General features: G+C 47.9%; 3 protein-coding genes across 9 annotated transcripts in view; 1 reads left to right on the top strand and 2 right to left on the bottom strand.

Moving 5' to 3' along the window:
• The window catches only part of ADGRA2 (adhesion G protein-coupled receptor A2), a 38,181-nt gene extending 33,710 nt beyond the window's left edge, over positions 1–4,471 (top strand). Inside the window, exon 19 of the mRNA XM_077144372.1 lies at positions 77–4,471. Within this exon, the coding sequence (XP_077000487.1) occupies positions 77–1,319 (1,243 nt within the window). The 3' untranslated portion in view covers positions 1,320–4,471. The remainder of the gene's footprint in view (positions 1–76) is intronic.
• BRF2 (BRF2 general transcription factor IIIB subunit) lies at positions 2,685–7,745 on the bottom strand. Its single transcript, XM_077144373.1, has 4 exons — positions 6,517–7,745; positions 5,730–5,789; positions 4,956–5,277; positions 2,685–4,115 (listed from the first exon to the last, which is right to left on the bottom strand). Exons 1-4 carry the CDS (start codon positions 6,668–6,670, stop codon positions 3,410–3,412), a joined length of 1,242 nt encoding a protein of 413 aa, XP_077000488.1. The 5' UTR covers positions 6,671–7,745; the 3' UTR covers positions 2,685–3,409.
• Positions 7,746–15,822: 8,077 nt separating this feature from the next.
• RAB11FIP1 (RAB11 family interacting protein 1) overlaps positions 15,823–20,395 on the bottom strand; it is a 44,638-nt gene continuing 40,065 nt past the window's right edge. For all 7 annotated transcript variants that reach the window (XM_077144235.1, XM_077144242.1, XM_077144240.1 and 4 more), the window contains one exon: positions 15,823–18,728. In XM_077144235.1, coding sequence (XP_077000350.1) covers positions 18,510–18,728 — 219 coding nt within the window. In that variant the 3' untranslated portion in view covers positions 15,823–18,509. The remainder of the gene's footprint in view (positions 18,729–20,395) is intronic.

Here is a 20,395-nt window from a genome sequence, read left to right as displayed (position 1 = left end):
TCCCCAACCACCCCAGCCTTTGGGCGCCCCCCAGACGTGCTCCCCCTCCTCATCCACTACCTCTCTCTCCTTTCAGCTGTTGGCTGGTGTGGCGGCCCAGCCTCGGAGCCTTCTTTATCCCTGTGGCTTTGATTCTGTTGGTCACCTGGATCTACTTGCTCTGTGCGGGGCTGCGTCTACGTGGTCCTCTGGCACAGAGCCCAAAGGGAGGCCACGGCAGGGTCTCCCTGGAGCCGGGGGAGGAGCTGAGGGGCCCCGCTAGGCTCAGGAGCAGTGGCGCCCTCCTGAGTGACTCCGGTTCCCTTCTGGCTGCCGGGAGCGCGGGGGCGCCCACCCCGGGGCCCCCGGAGGACGTCGACGGCCTCTATTCCCCAGGAGTCCAGCTGGGCGCGCTGGTGACCACTCACTTCCTGTACCTGACCATGTGGGCCTGCGGGGCTCTGGCCGTGTCGCAGCGCTGGCTGCCCCGAGTGGTGTGCAGCTGCCTCTACGGGGCGGCCGCCTCGGCCCTGGGCCTCTTCGTCTTCACCCACCACTGCGCCCGGCGCAGGGACGTCAGAGCCTCCTGGCGCGCCTGCTGCCCCCCGACCTCGGCCCCCCACGGGCCGCCCCGGGCCCTGCCCTCGGCCCCGGAGGATGGGGCCCCGGCGTTCACGGAGGAGGCCCCCTCCCTCAAGTCCTCCCCGAGCGGCAGCAGTGGCCGCGCGCCGGGCCCCGGCCCCTGCAAGCTCACCAACCTGCAGCTGGCCCGGAGTCAGGGGGCCGAGGCTGTGGGGCCCGCCCGCGGGGAGGGGGAGCCCGAGCCCCTGGGCACCCGCGGAGGCCTCGCCCTCCGCCCCCCCAACAACCTGCCCCACGGGCGCCGCGGCCACAAAGGCCGGGCCAAGGGGCACCGCGCGGGGGACGCGGGCGGCAAGGGCCGGCTCAGGGCCCTGCGCCGGGGCGAGGGGCCGCCGGAGCTGGCGTCCAGCGAGAGCGGCAGCCTGCGCACCAGCCTGTCCGACGGCGGCCGCCCCAGCCCGCGCGCCGGGCCCCGGCCCGAGCCCGAGCCCCCGCTCACGCCGTCCGAGGGCAGCGACACAAGCGCCGCCCCGCTCGCAGAAGCCGCGCGGCCGGGCCGACGCCGCAGCGGCAGCCGCGACAGCCTCGGGGGCGGCGCGCGGGACGAGGGCCAGCGCCGCTCCTACCCGCTCCACGCCGCCAGCCTCAACGGCGGGCCCCGGGCGGGCAAGTACGACGACCTCCACCTGGCGGGCGCCGAGGCGGCGGGAGGCGGCTGCATGAGGACCGGCGTGTGGAAGAGCGAGACCACCGTCTAGGGCTGAGGGGCAGGCTGGCCGGGACTGCTTCCCCCACCCCCCGCGCCCCTCCGCGATGTTTACGGGGACGGCTGGCTTGAGGAGGGCAGTGCTCATGACTGCACCTGCTCCGGCCAGCTTTAGTCTCGGAACAGTAGGAAGATGTTTGTCACTTTTCAAGAGGGGTATCCCTTTAGGGCAGCGACAGACAATCCCAGAGATGCAAACAGGATGTATATTCGTGCCTGTCCAGGCAAGTTGTTGGTGCCTTCCAGGATAGGGAGGAAGGTCCTCAGTTATGGCATGACCTGTGAACAGAGGGCAAGTGCACAGTGCAACCCCGGTGGGCTCCTCCTTAGGTACGCTCCCGTCCCACCCATACTGCCTCCTGGGTGGTCAGCAGGCTTATGGGGAAACACAGATAAGGAGAGCTCAGACCTAGGTCTCTCCACAGGGCCCTCCTCTGGTTAGCTTGGGCTGGGTCTAGAGCCTAGGGCCTCTTTCCTGCTAAGGGAGCCAGCCCAGCAGATGAGCCAGTTTACAAGGACCAACAGGAAGCAACAAGGTGCTGCTGCTTTTAAGGTGAACCTATGCAAGAAGGGAAGCTGGGGCAGCAGGAAGGGCCATTGTGGACCAGTCCCAGGAGCTGGGGCAGGTGGAAAGGGTACACAATTAGCGATCTAAACACCATTCCCACATGAATGGTGCACAAACCACAAAGCAGGGCTCAGGGAGGAACTTCAGGCAACACTAAGGTCCTACTTAGTGGACCCTGGGGATGACAGGACAGAAACAAAGAGAACTGGTCCTTGGCTCTGAGCAGAATATAGTCATGGCCTACACCTAGTCATATAAGCAATGGTCTGAAGAGCAGCTCCACTGTAAGGCTCTGGGTGGTGGTGGGTTCCATCACATGACTCCTATCCCCTCAGCCTTCCAGTACCACAGAGCTGTGGAAAACCACTTCCCTGCCTCAGTGAGGCCATGAGGAGGAGCCAACCCATTAACTCCATCTCTAGCTCCAATAACCCCCTCCAAAACCAAACCCACTTCCTGCCTCACAGAAGCCGTCAAAAGCAGTAGCTGGAGTCTCAGGTCATCTAGGGCCTATGCCTTAACTATCTTTCAACACCAGCACCCGTATTTCCCCCCACCTGAAAAGCAACCAGCCTTTTACTATAAGATCAAATTAAAGTAGCGGGAGCCTCTTGGCTTTGTGAAAAGCAACAGAAAATTCAGGCCTGGACCAAGTCCCGTCCCAGGCTCTATGCCACCCCAACCCAATCCCCAAGGTGAAAGAGGGCATTGGGGAAGGGGGAAACACTTTTTAGGATGGACCCTGTTATTTATGCTTGCTGCACAGACAGTATTAGACAGAAAGGGAAAGAAGAAAAAAAAAGCTTTGTATTATTCTTTCACATATGCTGGCTGCTGTTTACATACCCCACCAATGCCTTAGCACTGGAGAGCTTTTTGCAATACGCTGGGGAGAGGGGAGGGAGGGAATGAAAAGTGCCAAAGAAAACATGTTTTTAAAAGTTCGGGTTTTATACAATAGAATGTTTTCTAGCAGATGCCTCTTGTTTTAATATATTAAAACTTTGCAAAGCCCTTTGAGCTCCAGCATTAGTCCACCCACGATCCTTTTATTATGAGGTAAGGGATCTCATGACATCATACACATAAACCCACCATGCTCGTGAACAGACACAGAGCTGAGAATTTCTCAGTTCCCACTCCTCTGGGGGTTGATAGTGTTGGGAATGCCAAGGGCTCCACAAACAGCAGAGGCCCAAAAGACCTGCAGAGCAGTATGTCCAATTCAAACAGGAGCAAGAGCGAGCATGGCACTTTCTCAATAGTCTAAGAGGAAAACCATACCACAGGATATGAATATACGCAATCTGCTCCCTGGCACCAAGGGATGGGATTCTTTCCCCTATCCATGGTTGTCTCTGCATTCTTCCTGACTTCTCCAGAGCCTGGAGTCTGACTGACTGCAGAGTCCTTCTCAGTTCCTTCAAACAAGACAATATTTAAGGATGCATATACACTTATTTCTCTAAATATGAAGGGTCTCTTCTCAAACTGCTGTCAGAACAAGGTGATAATCAGGGAGGATTGGGAATACTCATGGCAGCTTGGGCCCTCTGAAAGTCTCTAACTTCCTGAGGGGTACGCAAGTATTGCTCAATTTCGCTGTCAGAAATGTTCTCATCGCCAGTGACTGTGGAAATGGGGTGTGTGAGATGGAGATGCTTTGGGGGCTTCAGCATGCAGGGTGGGAGGAGAAGGGCAGGACTAGGGGGTCGTTTCCCCTCAGGGGAACTAAAGGAAGTACCCCCCACCTCCTCTATTCCCCATCCTTGCCCCTGCCCCTCCTCCTTCTGGGCCTCCATCTCTTCTGTTCCATCCCGAAAGGCCTTGCGGATCAGGGTGTGGCGGTGCTGGAGAAGGTCTCCGATGTGCTTCACCACAGACCGTTTATTGAGCTTCAGGACCTGCAACCAGGCTAGCTGCTCAGCCATCCGCAGCAGCACAGCCAGCAGCTCCTGTAGGCGGGAGGACGCGGGATAGGGCAGGTCCACATTTGCCAATTTACAAAATCGGGCAAGGGAACATGTCAGGCGATCTGAAGGCTGCAGCGACTGCCAAGCCAGGAAAGTAGCTGCAGTGATAACAGGCAAGGGGTGTCGTCCAGTCACCAGCCACGTCTCATTTGCTAGGTCTACCAACTGCAGCGTTCGCGACAGCATCTTCTCTTTGTCTTCCACGTATTTGGATGGCACAGAAGGGGAGGTCTGGAAGAGATTGAAGCTGAAACAACAAAATGAGGGCCCTGTCTCAGTGACTACTCCTGTGCCTTTCTTCCGAAGTCAGGAAGAGGAGTCCACTGAAAATGGGGAAGCTTTTCTATTGAGAACACTCAACCTTGCCAGTCAGTAAGAAAAGAGAGAAGATAGGTCTTTGCTTGCTAGGTGAAGGGAGAATACAGAAGGAAGGCAGTATTTGTTGAGCACCCTCCCCTGTCAACCATTATAAGCGCTATACAAATGTACTCATTTAATCTACATTATACCGTTGTGAGCATTTACAGTTGAAAAAACTTGCCCATAGTCATCTAGCTAGTAAATAACCAAGCTTCAAATCCAAGGTTATTTGACACCGATAGCATTTGCTTTCTACTTATATTTGTTGGAGAAGAGAACAGAGCTTATTTGAAAAGAAAAGAAAAAAAGATTATCTTCTAAGTCCAGCTCTGCCATTTACTCCTTTTTAGCTCCACTCACAGGTGATCCTGCTGAGGAAAGGCTGCTGCATACAGCCCCACAGGCCATACACTGCACAGTTCCAGGAACTACCCCTCACAAAGAGTACAATGTGAGGGGTGCAACCTGGCAGTAACATGGTTAATACCTACCTTCCCTACATCCTCTATTTGCTGCAAGAACAGAGGGGTTCAAAAATTACAACATTCTAGAGAGGTAAAATGGGGTTAATGCAATCAGTACTAGGTAGAGGACAGGGAGAATAAACATTTTTCTCTTACATCCTTTTGGATGGACTTTGGTCAAAAAGAGAAAGCCGAAGTTAAACGGGCTCAGATCTTAGGAACAGACACCCATCCCATCCCAGTGTCTCCCACTAGGCAGGTACCTGCTACAGTAGGTCTTCACCAGATCTGCCAGGCACAAAGCTGGCACATCCAGCCCCAGGAGCTTCACCATCTGCATGTAAGTGCCAGAAAACACATCCAAATTCGCATACAACAAGGTGCAGATGGTTCCCATGGTAAGAGGCCAGTTATGCTGCCGGCAGGTGATTAAGACACAGCACCCAACTAGCACCTCCTTTTTTTGCAGCCTGGCAGCACGGATGCCAGGGTGCCGGTATGCCCGTTGGTAGTAGGCAACTGCTGTGTCTTCAAACGTCGGTGGTAACTGCAGAACTCGACAAAGGTCTCTCACTCTCCGGAGCCCTAAGAAAACCCAAGGCAAGAGTTAGACGGGGTTGAAGGAATTACTATGCAGTATCTGGCAAATTGTAGTCAAGTGATCTCAGATGCCACAGGCACAAATAATGTATCTCTCTACACTGACAGGAGTCGACACTTGCTGAGTCATTCTCAAGTCCAAATATAATTATGGAAAGAAGTCATATTTGAGTCCACCGTTTTCTGCAGGCTGGTTTGATTGAGGGCCAAACCAAAGTTTTATCAGGCTTCTTGAGGCTATTTCAAACATACCCCTAACCATCACCAACCCTTAGATACTGAATTGCTGCCTCTCTCAGAACCACCCCCATATTCATTTCCAATCACCATTCTTTCCTACTGGATCCTATACTACCAACGCTAAAAACAGGAAAAGAAGGCAGATGAGACCGGTCCTAAGAATAATTTTGTTTGAATCAAAAGGGATTGGTGCTCACCTCGTTGCTGGCTGCGGCTAACTTGTTCATTCTCCCCTGTGCTTCGGGAATATGCAACTTCTGTAAGATAATTAGCAAACAGCTTGTTTAGCCTTTGTTCACCACATTCCCGCACTCCCACCACATAAGGCCCGGGAATAGAACTCCAATGACTGAGCGTCTGCTCCATGGCTCAAAGAAGATGCCCACCTCTGCACACTCATTGCCCATCCGGGTTTCTTTGGGCACAAGCACTATCAAATACACAGAGACTGGGGGAGGCTGGAACTACACTTCCAGTGGTACAAGTGTTTCAAATATTTAGCCATTCCTTTTATACATCCAATTCAGGCAATTTTCCTGGCTGCAGATTTAAACAGATGCAACAGTCAGGAACTTGGAAACAAAGGGAAAAAGAGAAGGGTTTTTGTTTTGTTTTGTGGTTTTTTTTTTTTTTTTCGTCAAGTAGTGCTAAAAGCTACCTCAGGGTGCTAATGTGGCTAGATTCTTAACTGACCCACAAACCTTCCACCACGACCAGACCTAGCAAGGCGAATGGAACTTTATTTCTCGAGTTAATTTATTCGACATCTATGCTGTCGACTACACAGGCCGGATACTGTGGTAGGTGCTGATAACAGAGATGAATGGCAGTAGACGAACGACCTACTGCAGCTCACTCGTTTTCTGCCATTTCTAAGTGCACGAGTGACAGGGAGACGGAGGGAGACGGGAAGAGGAAGCTGAAGTCACTTCTCCACCACCCCCCGGCTGTCCCCAGCGTCCGAGGCGCCCCGGGAACAGGTACCTCGTAGATTGCCCTCGTCCGCGAAGGTGGTGGTAAGGACGCCCTCGGTGACGACGCAGCCGCACTGGGAGCACACCAGCTGGCTCTGCGAATAGTGCGAGTCCTCCACGAGCTCTGTGGAGCCGCAATCGGGGCAGCTGCCTCCGCGCGGCATCTCAGAGCCTCCCCGGCGCGGACCCTAGGATCCTTCGCCACAGCTTCGCAAGCCACCGGACGCCTAAACCCAACAGAAATCGCACGGCAACCGGAAGTAGGGGGGGCCCTTCTAAGGGTTGCACCTTCCCTTTCCGGCCGGAGCCACAGCGGAATGGGTGGTTCGCTGCGCCGCCCGGCGGCGCGCCACTTCCGCTGTGGGCTCAGCAGACGGGTGGTAACGTGAGCTGCGAGAAGAGGTTCCTATTCTGGACTGCCTCACTGGGTATTCCTCTGTCTGTAGAGGATTGAGGCGCCACTAGCTGGGGACTGAATGTGAGTGAACTTTCTACGTTCACGGACACGTAAAACAGACGAGTAATTGTTGTCATCCCCCAACATTCCTCCTTGCTAAACCGCTAGGGGAAGCGCAGATTCTCCACTTCCCATTGGCAGTGAATGATTGCGACCTTAGAAGAAAATGTGACTGTAAGAGGAGAGTAGTGCAGCCACAGAGTGGGAAATTGTGTTCTGATTCCCCAAGCTGGTTGCCCTCATAAGATGCTTCCTGTTTTGGGGTCTGTTTTTCTCAACTCTGGGATGAGGAAGCTGAATTAAAATCCAAGATGGCAGACTCAAATGCTACAGATGCTACAGAAGGAATGCCTAAAGGAGTCTGGAGTGAAAGAATATGAGGTGGTGTTTTCATTTCTTAGCTGTTAAAACAAATACCTTACAATGGGTTTGCTTAAACAATGGGAATTTATTGACCTACAAAAAGTGGTCAGCAAGGCAATGCTTTCTTACAGAAGACTGGCTGACTGCTCATGATCCTTGGTCCTTGGTTTTTCTTTGAAATGGCAGTGTACATGGCGGCCTCTCCTAGCTTCTCTTCTCCATCTGACATTTATTCTTCTTATAAAGGACTCTGATAATCTGGACTAAAAACAACCTGGTTCAGTAGGGCCGCTCCTCAACTGAAGTAACATCTCAAAGAGATCTTATTACAGAGGATCTACGCCACCAGAATGAGGACCAAAACCAAGAACGCGTCCCAACTGGGAAACACAATTCAATCCACACAGTTGGTGTGGCCTTTGGCAAACTGGAGTGTACAAGCATATTCAGATGTTTTTAAAACCTGAAGTTTAAAGATGCTTTAAGGTTGATTCTGGCTCCAGTGTTCCTGGCTTGGTATAATATAGAAGGAAGAATCTTCAGCAAAATTGAATCTCTGGTTATGCTAACACAGACATGCATAGAACAAGATGAAACACAAATCCAAACTTGCAAATTAGAAATTTGGCGTATCATATTTGAATATGAATTAAAAGTCACCAAAAAGAGAGTTTATTTTCTTATAAGTCCTTCATCTTTAAAAAATATTTTTATTGAGAAATCTTCACACACATATAGTCCAGACATGGTGTACAATCAGTGGCTCACAATATCATCACATAGTTGTGCATTCATCACCATGATCATTTTAGAACATGTGCATCACTCCAGAAAAAGAAGTAAAAAGGAAATAGAAAGAAACTCATACATCCCATACCCCATACCCCTCTCCCTCTCATTGACTACTAGCATTTCAATCTACCCAATTAATTTTACCCCTTAGCCCCCCTATTATTTATTTTTAACCATATTTTTTTTTACTCGTCTTTCCATACCGTGGAAAGGGAGCATCAAACAAAAGGTTTTCACAATTACACACATTATAAAAGCTATATAGTTATACAATCATCTTCAAGACTCAAGGCTACTGGAATACAGCTCAACAGTTTCAGGTATTTTCCTCCAAAGACTCCAATACACCATAAACTAAAAAGGGATATCTATATAATGCATAAGACTAACCTCCAGGATAACCTCTCCACTCTGTTTGAAATCTCTCAGCCACTGACACTTTATTTTGTCTCATTTATCTCTTCCCCCTTCTGGTTAAGAAGCCTTTCTCAATCCCTTGATGCCAGGTCCCTGCTTATCTCAGGGGTTCTGTCCCATGTTGCCAGGGAGATTTACATTCCTGAGAGTCATGTCCCATGTAGGGCACAGGGCAGTGAGCTCATCTGCGAGTTGGCTTAGAGAAAGAGAGAGGCCACATCTGAGCGATAAAAGGTTCTCTGGGGTGACTTAGACATACTTATAAGTAGGCTTAGCTGATCCTTTGCAGGAATAAATTTCGTAGGGGTGAACCCCAAGATCAAGGGCTCAGCCTATTGATTTGGTTGTCCCTACTGCTTGGGAGAAAAAACAGTGTTTATCAGTCTCAAGGGATAAGAAGACAGGCTGTACTTGGTGAGCCCTCAAACAGAGACTTGAGTCTCAAAAAGAAAGGAATCTGATCAGATAGGGCCCTAGTCTCTTTTGAAAGAGCAATCAGCAGTCAGGTCCAGAGGGTTCTCTCTATGCCCAATGAGACCATGTGTTCCCTGGGTCAATGTGGAGAACCAGGACATTTCTGGCAAAAAGTCTGCCTTTGGTCTATAATCTAAACCTCGGTCTTCTCTGCTTTAAATGTCTCTCCTCTTATATAAATTAGGAAAGAGGTGATGTGCCTTATGAGAATTATCCACTCAGCAGAAGCCCCTCCAGCTCACAAGTCCCTTCCTTCTGCTCACAGCTACTCCATAAGCTACCCCTCCTTTACTACTGGACAGTAGAAATTTCTGTACCTCAGACATCAGTGGACTGGCAGAACTAGGCGTGAGTTGACCTGTGAACACAAAACAGCCCAACTTCCTTTCCTTTACTTTCCCCACCTGTGCCACTGAGATCGTTCACAGACTTCAGGATTGAAGAATTTAGGGTGATGATGATATCGATTTCAAAGTATCCCCAAAATGGAAACCTTCATAAGATTATCCTCACAGGTCAAGAGGAAAGCATTAGCAACACAACAAAACCAAGACACCTTTACAAGATGTCAGTCCTTATCCACACCAGTGTCTATCCTGGACACCCAAACCTGAGGCCGCCACCCCCTCCCCAGGAGAGGGCCTTGTTGGAATGTGAGGATCACTACATCCAACCAAGGGGCCCAATAATTCTCAACAGTCCATCCCCACAGTTTGAATTACTCACACTAGGCCCACACCACAACGGAGCTTCAGGCCCCCACAGCCCAGGGTGGGCTTCGGCCTTCCAAGTTCCATTAGTGTGAGGTATGGGATGAGGATTTATTTCTGGGTGTCCAGCAGGCACACACACCTACCTCTCAGAAACACCCACTGATTCAGATAGTATAGTTGACATCCATACCAGGGAAGTAATAGGTCCCTAAGAGCAACGTGATTAACACTGGGAGTATTTACATTATTGTGCAGAACAGGGCCAGGCTCCTCTCAGCTCCGATTTTGTGCAGCTATTGGACCTAAATGCATTGGGGGAGGGGGGAAGAAAGGGGGACTTTATTGTAGAGCCACCTATCCATGACCAAACCCTTAAAATTACACATTCCCCAACACGAGTCATTGTAAAACAGAAGCGGGTTTTATGATCCTCCCCCTTGGCAGAACCCCAAGGGAGTAGAGCCACAAGTTCATTATGTCCTCACCCCGTTGGAATCTTGCCCTCCCACACAGCCGTCGTCGGGGCAGGCTGGGAGGTGGACAGGGTCCTGGCCAGAAGATGGCGCCCCCTACTAAATCGTGAGTGTCTGCTTTCTCAGAAAGAAATCGGTTTATTTGGCAAATGCATTTGCCGTGCTCTGGGAAATTAGGGCAAATACATCATCCTCGGGGCCCTCTCTGCTGCTACAGATCTTCTAAGAGTTACCGCCATTCAATGAGGGTGAATATCTGTTTGACAAATCCCCCTCCAACCCTCGAGAGCATGAAACTGGGACCATGGAGACTTTTAGAAATGCAGAGTGAGTGCCTGGACTCGGCTGGGTTAGAGCAGAAAGCTTCTGGAGACAGGAGCCCATTGGAAGGATGTGATATAAAATACCGACGTTGAGGCCAGGATTCTTTTTAGAGGGGAATCTGAAGAGGAAGGCATGAAAAGGATGACAGGGGACCTGAAGGAAGTCCTCAGCCTGCCCTTCCTTGGTTAAACACATGTATTCTGGTCAGTTATTTACAGGTTTTATTCTCCCTCTGGTTGCAGGTCTCTGCAGCCAATGATCATACATTCTTATCCTGGTGTCTACCTCCTGCAGTGAGGGCTGTTGGCCAATTCCTACGAACAGGGGTCAAAATTCCCTAGGTGGGCCTGGTAGATGCATCTGATAGGCCGAAATCCTCAGAGGCAGGATCATTCTCATCTGGGGCAAGGAGGGAGGGTTAGGCTGCACTCAAAGGCCTTTATCTGGCCTCACCTCCCAGCTCTTCCCAGCGCAGTTTACTGAAACTTTGACTGGTCACCAGTTTCACTCTGAGTCCCTAGTGCCCCTTCCATCGTCACACTAAGCTTGCCAGCTCGATGGGGCCTCGGAGCCTCTCTGGTTGGATTTCCTTTCCACCCTGCAGCTCTTTAGCAGACACTCACTCTTCATCTATTCTGTCCCCCACCCCCACCCCACACAAAACCCCCGCCCCTGGGCTGAGAGTCAGTATGTTCAATTTCTTGAACTCCTAAGAATGCAGGCATCTGATAACTATAAGCGGGTGGCCACAGGCTTCACTGCTTACACAAAGAGCAGAACACCAGACACCCAGCCTGAAACTTCTCTCTCCTGGGAGGCTGTGGCTTATCTAGTCCTGTGTGAAAGTCCAGACAGCAAAATGAGTTATATGGTCTCCATTCTCTCTGCCTGTTCCAATCCTCCATGATTCCAAGTGAATCACAGGACATTATCGTCTTGGCACTACAGTGGTCCTAGACAAGGGGTCAACCAAGTTTGCTGTGAAGGGCCAGATAGTAAATACTTTAGGTTTGGTGGACAATGAAGACCCTGCTGTTGTAACGTGAAAATAGTCATAGAAGATTCCATAAACAAATGAGAGTGGCCATGTTCCAATAAGGCCTTATTTATGGTTACTGAAATTTGAACTTCCTGTAATTTTTGTGTGCCATGAAATATTCTTTAGATTTTTTTTTCCCCAACCACTTGAAAATGTTCTAGACCTTCAAGTCATATAGGTGATGGGATGAAATCCTTTCTTAACTACTTTGCAACTCATGGTATTAGACAAATTATAGGTCTTAAGCCTCTTGAAATCCTAGTTTGCTCAGCTGCAACGGAGATCCTGTCTACACTGGTAAGAATTAGAAATAGTATATGTTGGTGCTCAGCCCATAGTACAAACTTGGTAAATAGGCCTCTTACTTGGAGTCAAGATTTGGCCTGAAGTGAGCAACTCTTGTGCAAGGACAAAAGCAGCTTTCTCTCAACTCTGCGAGAGCCATTTCAGTGTCACCAGGGTCATCACGGGATTGAGAAAACCTTCTTGATCAAAAGGGGGAAGAGAGAAATGAGACAAAATAAAATGTCAGTGGCTGAGAGATTCCAGAGTCGAGAGGTTACCCTGGAGGTTCTTCTTATGCATTATATAGATATCCCTTTTTAGTTTATGGAATATTGTAGTGTCTGGAGGGAAGTACCTGAAACTGTTGAGCTGTGTTCCAGTAGTCTTGATTCTTGAAGACGATTGTATAACTATATAGCTTTCACAATGTGAGTGTGTGATTCTGAAAACAATTGTGTCTGATGCTTTTATCTATGGTATGAGCAGATGAGTAAAAAATATGGGCAAAAAATAATAGGGGGATAAAGAGTAAAAAATTGGGTAGATTGAAATACTAGTGGCCAATGAGAGGGAGGGGTAAGAGGCACGGGATGTACGAGTTTTTCTTTTTACTTCTTTTTCTGGAGTGATGCACATGTTCTAAAAATGATCATGGTGATGAATATACAACTATGTGATGCTATTCTGAGCCACTGATTGTACACCATGTATGGACCATATGTTCGTAAAGATTTCTCAATTAAAAAAAAAAAAATGCCATCAGGGTGACTATTTCCAGGGCTCAGGTAAGGACACAGGTTTCTGTGTAAAATAAAAACACAGAAAACAACCGCGAAAGGCTTAGGACATTCTCCCTAAGGAGACGTTTTGGTTTGGGGAAATGGTGGCCCCACAGTACTCAAGGAAGCTTATTTTTGAGTCGGAGGTAAAAGCCACACAGGGCAGAAAGGAAACCCACGGAGCCCAAAAGATGACACCAGAAGAGAAGCCCAGGAAAAGAGATGCATCTATTTAGAGACCGGATTCAAGGTCCAGGGGAGGCTGTGCTCTTCGGCCACGGTGGGAGAGAGACAGCTACAGCCTGTAAGTGGCCTGAACCTCCTCCTGCTCCAAGATGTAGGTCAACCTTGCGGTTAGCCCAGCTCCTGTGGCGGGGGTTGCTCTCCTCAGAACCACTATCAGTACTTGTTGCAAAACACTAACCAAAGGCACTGAGAAATGTTCACAACAGTATGCACTGGGCCACCCCCCCCCCCTTTTTTTTACGTGTATCTATTTGTACGAGAGGAAAAAACAACTGGAATAAAAAGAACCTGGTTATCTCTTGATAGTAGGGAAATGAGGATTTTTATTTTTTTCTTCTCCAGGATACAGCACATCTAACATTAATTGGAGAAATCTATAGACTGGGTGGACAGGGAGTGGAGGGGAGGGAGGAGCACTATCGCCCACTCATCCAAGTGTCCTCCGGCCAGTTGAGAAGACAAGACAAGGACCGAAGAAGACAAGACAAGGACTGAGACCACGCGGCAGGGACGGGCTCCTGGACCTTTGGGGCTTGACTTCCTTTGACTCAGAAACCTAGATTTGGGAAAGTTCACTTTTCTTTGTACACTATACGGCAGGCTCACATTTCATTATATTTCCATTCCATTATATTTCCATATGTGAGTATCCCATTATTGGAGCACCATTTTTTTGGTCTGTTTTTTGGGACGTGCATGGACCAGGAATCGAAGCCACGTATCCCGCCTGGCGGGCGAGAATTCTACCACTGAACTACCCTTGCGTGCCCTTTTGTGGTTTGTTTTTTAAGCTGCTCTTAGCAGCTAGGCCATGGGAATTCAGAAGAAAGGAGAGGGCTGTGTTCCTTGATTTGGGTTTTAAAGATCCGATAACCTGCCCGTGCCCAAGGGCTGGGTTTGGTGGCAGTAGTAGCTGAAGCCAAATTGGGAGAGCTCCAAAAGCAAGAGACATGAGCCTGGAAGGGAAAAGTTAAGGTCACTTGCCTACTTTACTTTTCCTTCTTTGGAGAAACTCCTTCTAGAGGCTTTTTTTTTTTTTTTTTTTGTCAAATCTGGAGGGCTTTGTGTTATATTAAGAGGCTGTTTTCCTATTACTTTACAGGGTGGTGGTTTCACCATCAAGTGGGGTGAGCCCCTCCACCAAATCCAGGCACGCGCTACTCCCCCTACTCCAGCCCCCACCAGGAGCTTCACAGGCATGGCCTGCCTCTGGCCCCTGCCAAGTGACTGTCATCTCTAAGAGAAACTATCTCCCCCTCCCAAGAGGTCTGGGTTTGGAGCAGGACTATGCTTAGGAGGGAGGCATGCCCCAAAGCTCATCACGAGGCTCAGCATTTTGGAACTTGGGAGATTCCATGTGCTCAGAAATGGATCAATTCAGTTGACTAGAGCAGGGGCCTATTTCCCAGATCTGTGGCAGCTCTGAAACTATTCTGAATTAAACTCATGCCCTCAAAGTGAAGATTCCATTCTTTGGGAAAAGGGTATGTGTTGGGGGGTGTGGGCAGAAAGAGGAATCAAGGAAGGAGCTTTCTCATGTGTGCGGCAAAATAACACACCACAGTGGGAAAGGGGGCAGCTTTTAGCATTCATGGAAGAGTTCAAACGATGTTCAGCTGGCAAATGCCATGGTCCCTCCACGCCAAGATGAGGGGGGGGGGGCATAGGAAAGGGGTCAGAGATGTCCTGTTCTCTGGCAGTGAAAGGGGATTGGAACCCTGGGCACCAGGCAGGATAACAGCAGCAGGAGTCAACGTGAGAGACACTTCCAGGGTGGGGAAACATCTGATTTTGTAAAAAGACAGAAGGAATTCATATGACATCCATATTAATTTGCAGACACAAATCTTTGAAAGGTAGCATTTTATTTAGTGTTCTAGGAAAATTTAAGTTGTTCCTTAAAAATAAAACCAAAGAAATTCAAAGTTCCCAAAGTAACCGAGCAGGAAATAGTAATTTTATAATCCAAAAAATTCTGGGTGACCCTTTAATGGAGCAAGGCGTCAATTTAGCAGCTTACTCTGCAGGTATCAAGAAACCACACAGGGTTGAGGTCGGTGTAGATACTAGGTTAGGAGGTTAGGTTTGCCCCCTAAAGCAATTAAGGTATTAATCTTTCTGCCTTGAGGGGTCATTAACTAGTAGTTCTGAAAAAGGAAAAATGGTTACTTGGTAGAGGGAACCAAGGGAGAGAAGATTCTGCATAATTTAACATTAAGAGATCTCTGGTCTTCAATACAGCATGTGGCTGGCATGGACTTTCCTCTTTCTGTGCCCTTTTGAGCTCCACTGTCAGCAAAGCTGGAAACCACACACCTTTACCCTATTCATGCACACACAGGCACGCACGCACACACACATACACACACACACACACACCCCTCCACCCATGTCAACAGCTGTCCAGCCTGGCAAAGGGCAGACTTTCTTTCTCCCCCATTTTGCATCCCTGAGGAGGTTAACACACTGAAAGAAAAGAGGAGGAAAAAACACCTGTCAAAGTCCAAGAAATGAAATGATATAAAACAACTGAGGCAAACGATTGACAGTTTCTGGAAGGTGACTTTGAGTTGCACTTCACTATCATGTATTTAGTATCTAATCTGATGTTTCCCCTAAAGTACCGACTACTTTTTCTGGAATTATCCAGGCAAGGCCAAGAAAAAACTGTCCCTCATGCCAGAGAACCCGGGTTCGATTCCCGGTGCTTGCCCATGTTAAAAAAAAAAAAACACAAAAAAACTGCCCCTGGGGCGGGCCGCGGTGGCTCAGCGGGCAAAGTGCTTGCCTGCTATGCCGGAGGACCTCGGTTCGATTCCCGGCCCCAGCCCATGTAACAAAAAACGGAAAAACAAAATACAATAAAGCAAGAAAATGTTTAAAGATGTTTCCCTTTCTTCCTTCCTTCCTTCCTTCTATCCTTCCTTCCTTCTCTCTGTCTTTCCTTTAAAAAAAAAAAAAAACTGCCCCTGTTCCTATAGAACATGAGCCTCCTCTCAGGGCCCATCATTCAGGCTGGCATTTAAAGCAGCCGAAGGCATTTAAAGCCGCTCTCCTTGTGCAGTTGGGCTTAAGTTCTTAGACATACTCCAGCCAGAGGTGCTCCAGTGTTCCCAATTCCCCGAGCTTCTGCTCATGGCTCAAAGCAGCCGACAGCTTTTTCTGGTTAAATTCTTCCCTGCAGTCAAGCCCTCAAGGACAGTTATTAACTGAATGATCTCCAGGTTATCTACTTAGAGAGGTGCAGGAATGCTATAATCTGAAGTTTTCCCTAGTAGTAAGGAGCCAGATACCCTGGAAGTAAATTGTCCTTCCTTCTCCAGAGTTCCCAAGTGGCATTTCAGAAGCCAGGAATCCACTCCTCCACCTAGAGATGTCCTTCTCAAACTCCGACCCCGTTACATACCTGAGGCCCTAGCAGATGTCTCCAAACCAACCACCTCTCAAAGACAATGCAGGTCCCCAAACCAGCTCGTCAAAGGACAGGAACCATTCAGAGTACACCTGTCCCTTAGTACACATGGGTTATCACAGTAAGAATGCATTCATATCAAGTATAAAACATAATATAGAACAAATATATACATGTACATTTTCAGAGTTCAAGTGAATATACAGTGTTCTTTATAGTATGCAGATATATTTCATAGCACTACAAAAATACAAGTCATCTGAGAAACTTACAATGGTCCCAGTACTGTAGGAGAGTATTAAATAAAATAGCTGTAGATAATTAAAGGCTAATTAGATAAATCAAGTTACAGTACTATCTTTCAGATTAAAGTGCTCCGACACCATCAACATTGCAGCAAACATGATGCTGAAAAGAGATTCTGCCTTTTAACTTCGACATAACCATAACGACCATGGAAGAGATTTCCCAATGTAATAACCACCTCAGGCCCCATCCATTCCATTGGCGTGTGATATTCTTCCCCCGGAAGAGATGTCAAAATTTGATGAGATTCTATCATAAACAGGAAAAAAAAATGAGCACTACAAAAACATCCTCATTCCAATATTAGGCAACCAACAATGAAGTTACCTGAAGACTCTGCACTGAGTCTGCACTTAAGAAGGGAAAAAGTGTTCTCATTTTTAAAATAACTGTATTGATTTCATTTGAAAAACAAATACAGCAATTTGGAAAGAAGTACCATCTTCTCACTCATCATAATTTTAAAACAGGGGAATAAGATGCCTGTGAGTCTGTTCCTGTAGGAAAATGAAAAAGCAGAGATGGTTTAACTGTCAAGGCATTTGTTTTTACTGGCTTTTCAATTTTACTAGCCAGAGTAAGCCCCTCACTACAACTTCTGGGTTTCCTTTGGGTTAGCGGCTGGGACAAAGGACAGTAACATGGACACAAATCAAGTTCTTTAGGGCTCAACCCTGTGATTCGCCATGACTTACACAACCAAAGGGCTTCTCTGTCTGGGAGGAGGTGGTGGGCCTGTCCCCCTTCAGACAATACTGCGAAGGAAATAGGAAGTCAAGCAAAGGCACAGGGAATCTTACTAAATGGCCAAAGGAATCCTACTAAAATGATTCCATACCAGATAGGACTATTTTGTATAAGTGCCTGGATGACCCAACCCCTTATCAAGGCACCCAAACAGGCCTTTCTGATCAGGAGGAACGCTGCTATCACAAGACGAGGGACTTTGACCAACTTCTCCTAAGTGAGCAAAAAGTGATTCTCTATTCGCCAATTCGACTTTTCCTATCTCCAGTAGAAGAGCCCTTTGGACCTATACAGAGCATATTTTAAGGCTGGAGAGTAGTGGAAGCTGATGTTTATGAAAGGCAGTACATTCAAAATCTAACAGGCACGCTCAGAGGCTTTCCCTAAACTCATCTACTACAGTCAAAAAACAAAACAAGAGCCAAGTCTGGGAAGCCCTGAAGGTTTATATGGTATCAAAATTTAGTATCTGCAGCCAACGAGCCACACCTGAAACCCACGTAAACCAAGAAAGGATGTGTAATTCAGCACCAATTGCACAATCCTTCTCATTTCATCCTAAACTTCAATGGCTGGTGGATAAATAGATATCGCTGTTGTTTTTATGTATGCTGTGTGGCAGGGTCATTTCATTATTTTTCCACGTGAATATCCTGTTACTACAGCACCATTTGCTGAACTTTTGTTTGCTTGTTTGTTTGGCTTGTTTGTTTTTTGGGAAGTGCATGGGCCAGGAATCAAACCAGGTCTCCTACACAGCAGGTGAGAATTCTACCACTGAACTACCCTTGCACCCCCATGGATGCGTATTCTTAACTCTGAACATCAAAAAAAGAAAACCCTGGAGTAATAAAATACATTAATACCTCCTGTGCTATATGACTCTCTGGCCCAGGATCAGACCTTATGACCATGTCTCCGGTGGGCATAAAATATTTACAACTTAGTTTAAGGCACGGCGGCATTCAAAAAATAAAACCCTGGGAATGGACAGTAAAAGATTCATTGTAATAATTAACCTGGCTTCAACTGGTAGAACCGACCCTTGCCAGATAACAGGCGAGGGAGATGGTGATTTGGGGCCTGTCTGCTGGTTATCAGGCATACAAAGTCCTCAACCTCATAAGTGGGTGGAAACAAACTCACACAACAGTTTCAGTGTTTTGTTCCGGCGATTCACATCTTTCCTGCCTTTTTGCCGACCTGAGCTGGAATGCGGAGGATATTGGGGGTTTCTTCCATGACCCTGACGAGCAGATTGTCAATGTAGTTTTCTAGCTCTCGAACATGGAACTCTTTCTTGCTTATTGTTTCCTTCTGTTTGAGGACCAGCTGGATCAGCTCATCATGGGTCAGCTGTGCATAAGCAAAAGCAGGGTCCGAGGGGTTGTATTTCTTTGGGGAGGGGAGAAAGGGGGGAAAAAAGTTACAAAGTTGGCATAGGAACCAAGCATCAAAAAAAAAAAAAAAAGAAAAAGGAAAACATTATGAATGATATGGTCTCCTGGGAATCTATGTTTCAATTTAGGTTGAAAACAGGCTGTTGAATGATGAAGTTTAAAGACAAGACCAGAGGGTGGGAAACTTTTCTGTAAAGGATCAGAGAGTAAATATTTCAGATCTTGCAGGCCACACACACGTGGCTATTGTTGCATATTCTTACCTTTTGTTTTCTTGTGTTGTGCATTCTGGCTTTACAACCCATTAAAGTGTAAAAAGTATACTAAGCTTGCAGGCCACAGACCCCTGGATGAGACTGTGTTTGGGGTATATGGTGGCTTAGAGTTATGGACCCCAGAAAAACATATTTTTGATCTCAATCCATTCCTGTGGGTGTGAACCCATTCCAAGTAGGACATTTTGACAAAGTCACTTCAGGATCCCATCTCAATCAGGACGGGTCTTAATCCTAATCACTGGCGGCTTTATAGAGGAAGCCACAGAGGAAAAAGCCACGGGGAGCAGCCAGAAGACAGAAATCAATGGGACCCAGAAGAGAAAGGAGAAGACGTTGCCACACGTGTTGCCAATGTTACAGAAAAGCCAACAAACTCCAAAGATTTCTGGTCAGACAGAAGATACTAACCCCAGGAGAATGCAAGCCTTCTAGCCTCTGAAACTGTGAGCCAATCCATTCCCAGTTGTTAAGCCAATCCATTGAATGGCATTTGCTTAAGGAGTCACACAATTTAAACAGAGTATTAAAACTGAAGACTCAGTCCTTCAAATGAGTGTTCACACCTTCCTGAACACTGAGAACTCGCAAAACCAAATATCAGTGCATAGCTGAGAGGCCAGGCCTAAGCCGGCGGGCCCCCTAAAGAAACCCTAGTGAGAGAAGACTGGAGATGTGGGTGCTGTCCTCCCAACACAATAGTCTACTCCAGGTTGTGTGCAACGCATAAGATACAAGAAGTCTTCAGCAATTAGACTGAGGCAGTGGCCACTCAGAGACCCACTTTAAGTCACTTTGTAGTCATGGAAAATAACCAGAGCCAAAGTCAAATGCCATCACACTGCAGCCTTCACCCTCAGGTGCCCTTGGTGCAGCCTCCGGGAACACAGCAACCTGTACTGGAGTTGAACGTTCACTTCCAATGAACAAGCAGGAGCCGGGAAGAGTTACTGTACTTTATTGGCATTTATAATCTTGGATGACTGCAGTTCAAGTGCAATTTGAGGAGACTGAAACCATGAGGAAACACACATGAAGATTACATAAAAACAGGCTGTACCAAGCCTTCAGTAAGGGGGTGAAAAAGCCTAACTTCCTCTGAAATTAGAAGCTCAGGAGATGGCAAGCTTAAAGAAACAAAGTCCTGGAGTTACCCCAAAACATTTCTGCCTGCGGGGTTGAGGCTGCTAAACAGTTTCAGTGTTAAACAGTGACTGCCTTCTACAAGGAGCTCAGTGGAGAGAAGAATCAACAGTCACTCCTTTCCTGTTCAGTCTAGGAAACTGCCCCAACAGAGGCCAGAACTCAAAGGACAACTCCACTCCTCTGCTCCTGACCAAGAAAAGTATGATGTTTGCTTAAAAATACACACAGTTCCATCCACAGA

Source organism: Tamandua tetradactyla, chromosome 26, assembly GCF_023851605.1.
Source record: "Tamandua tetradactyla isolate mTamTet1 chromosome 26, mTamTet1.pri, whole genome shotgun sequence".
In the NCBI taxonomy this organism is placed as follows: domain Eukaryota; kingdom Metazoa; phylum Chordata; class Mammalia; order Pilosa; family Myrmecophagidae; genus Tamandua; species Tamandua tetradactyla.
Note: the sequence above shows the minus strand (reverse complement) of the source record. Positions and strands in the feature narration are given on the sequence as shown.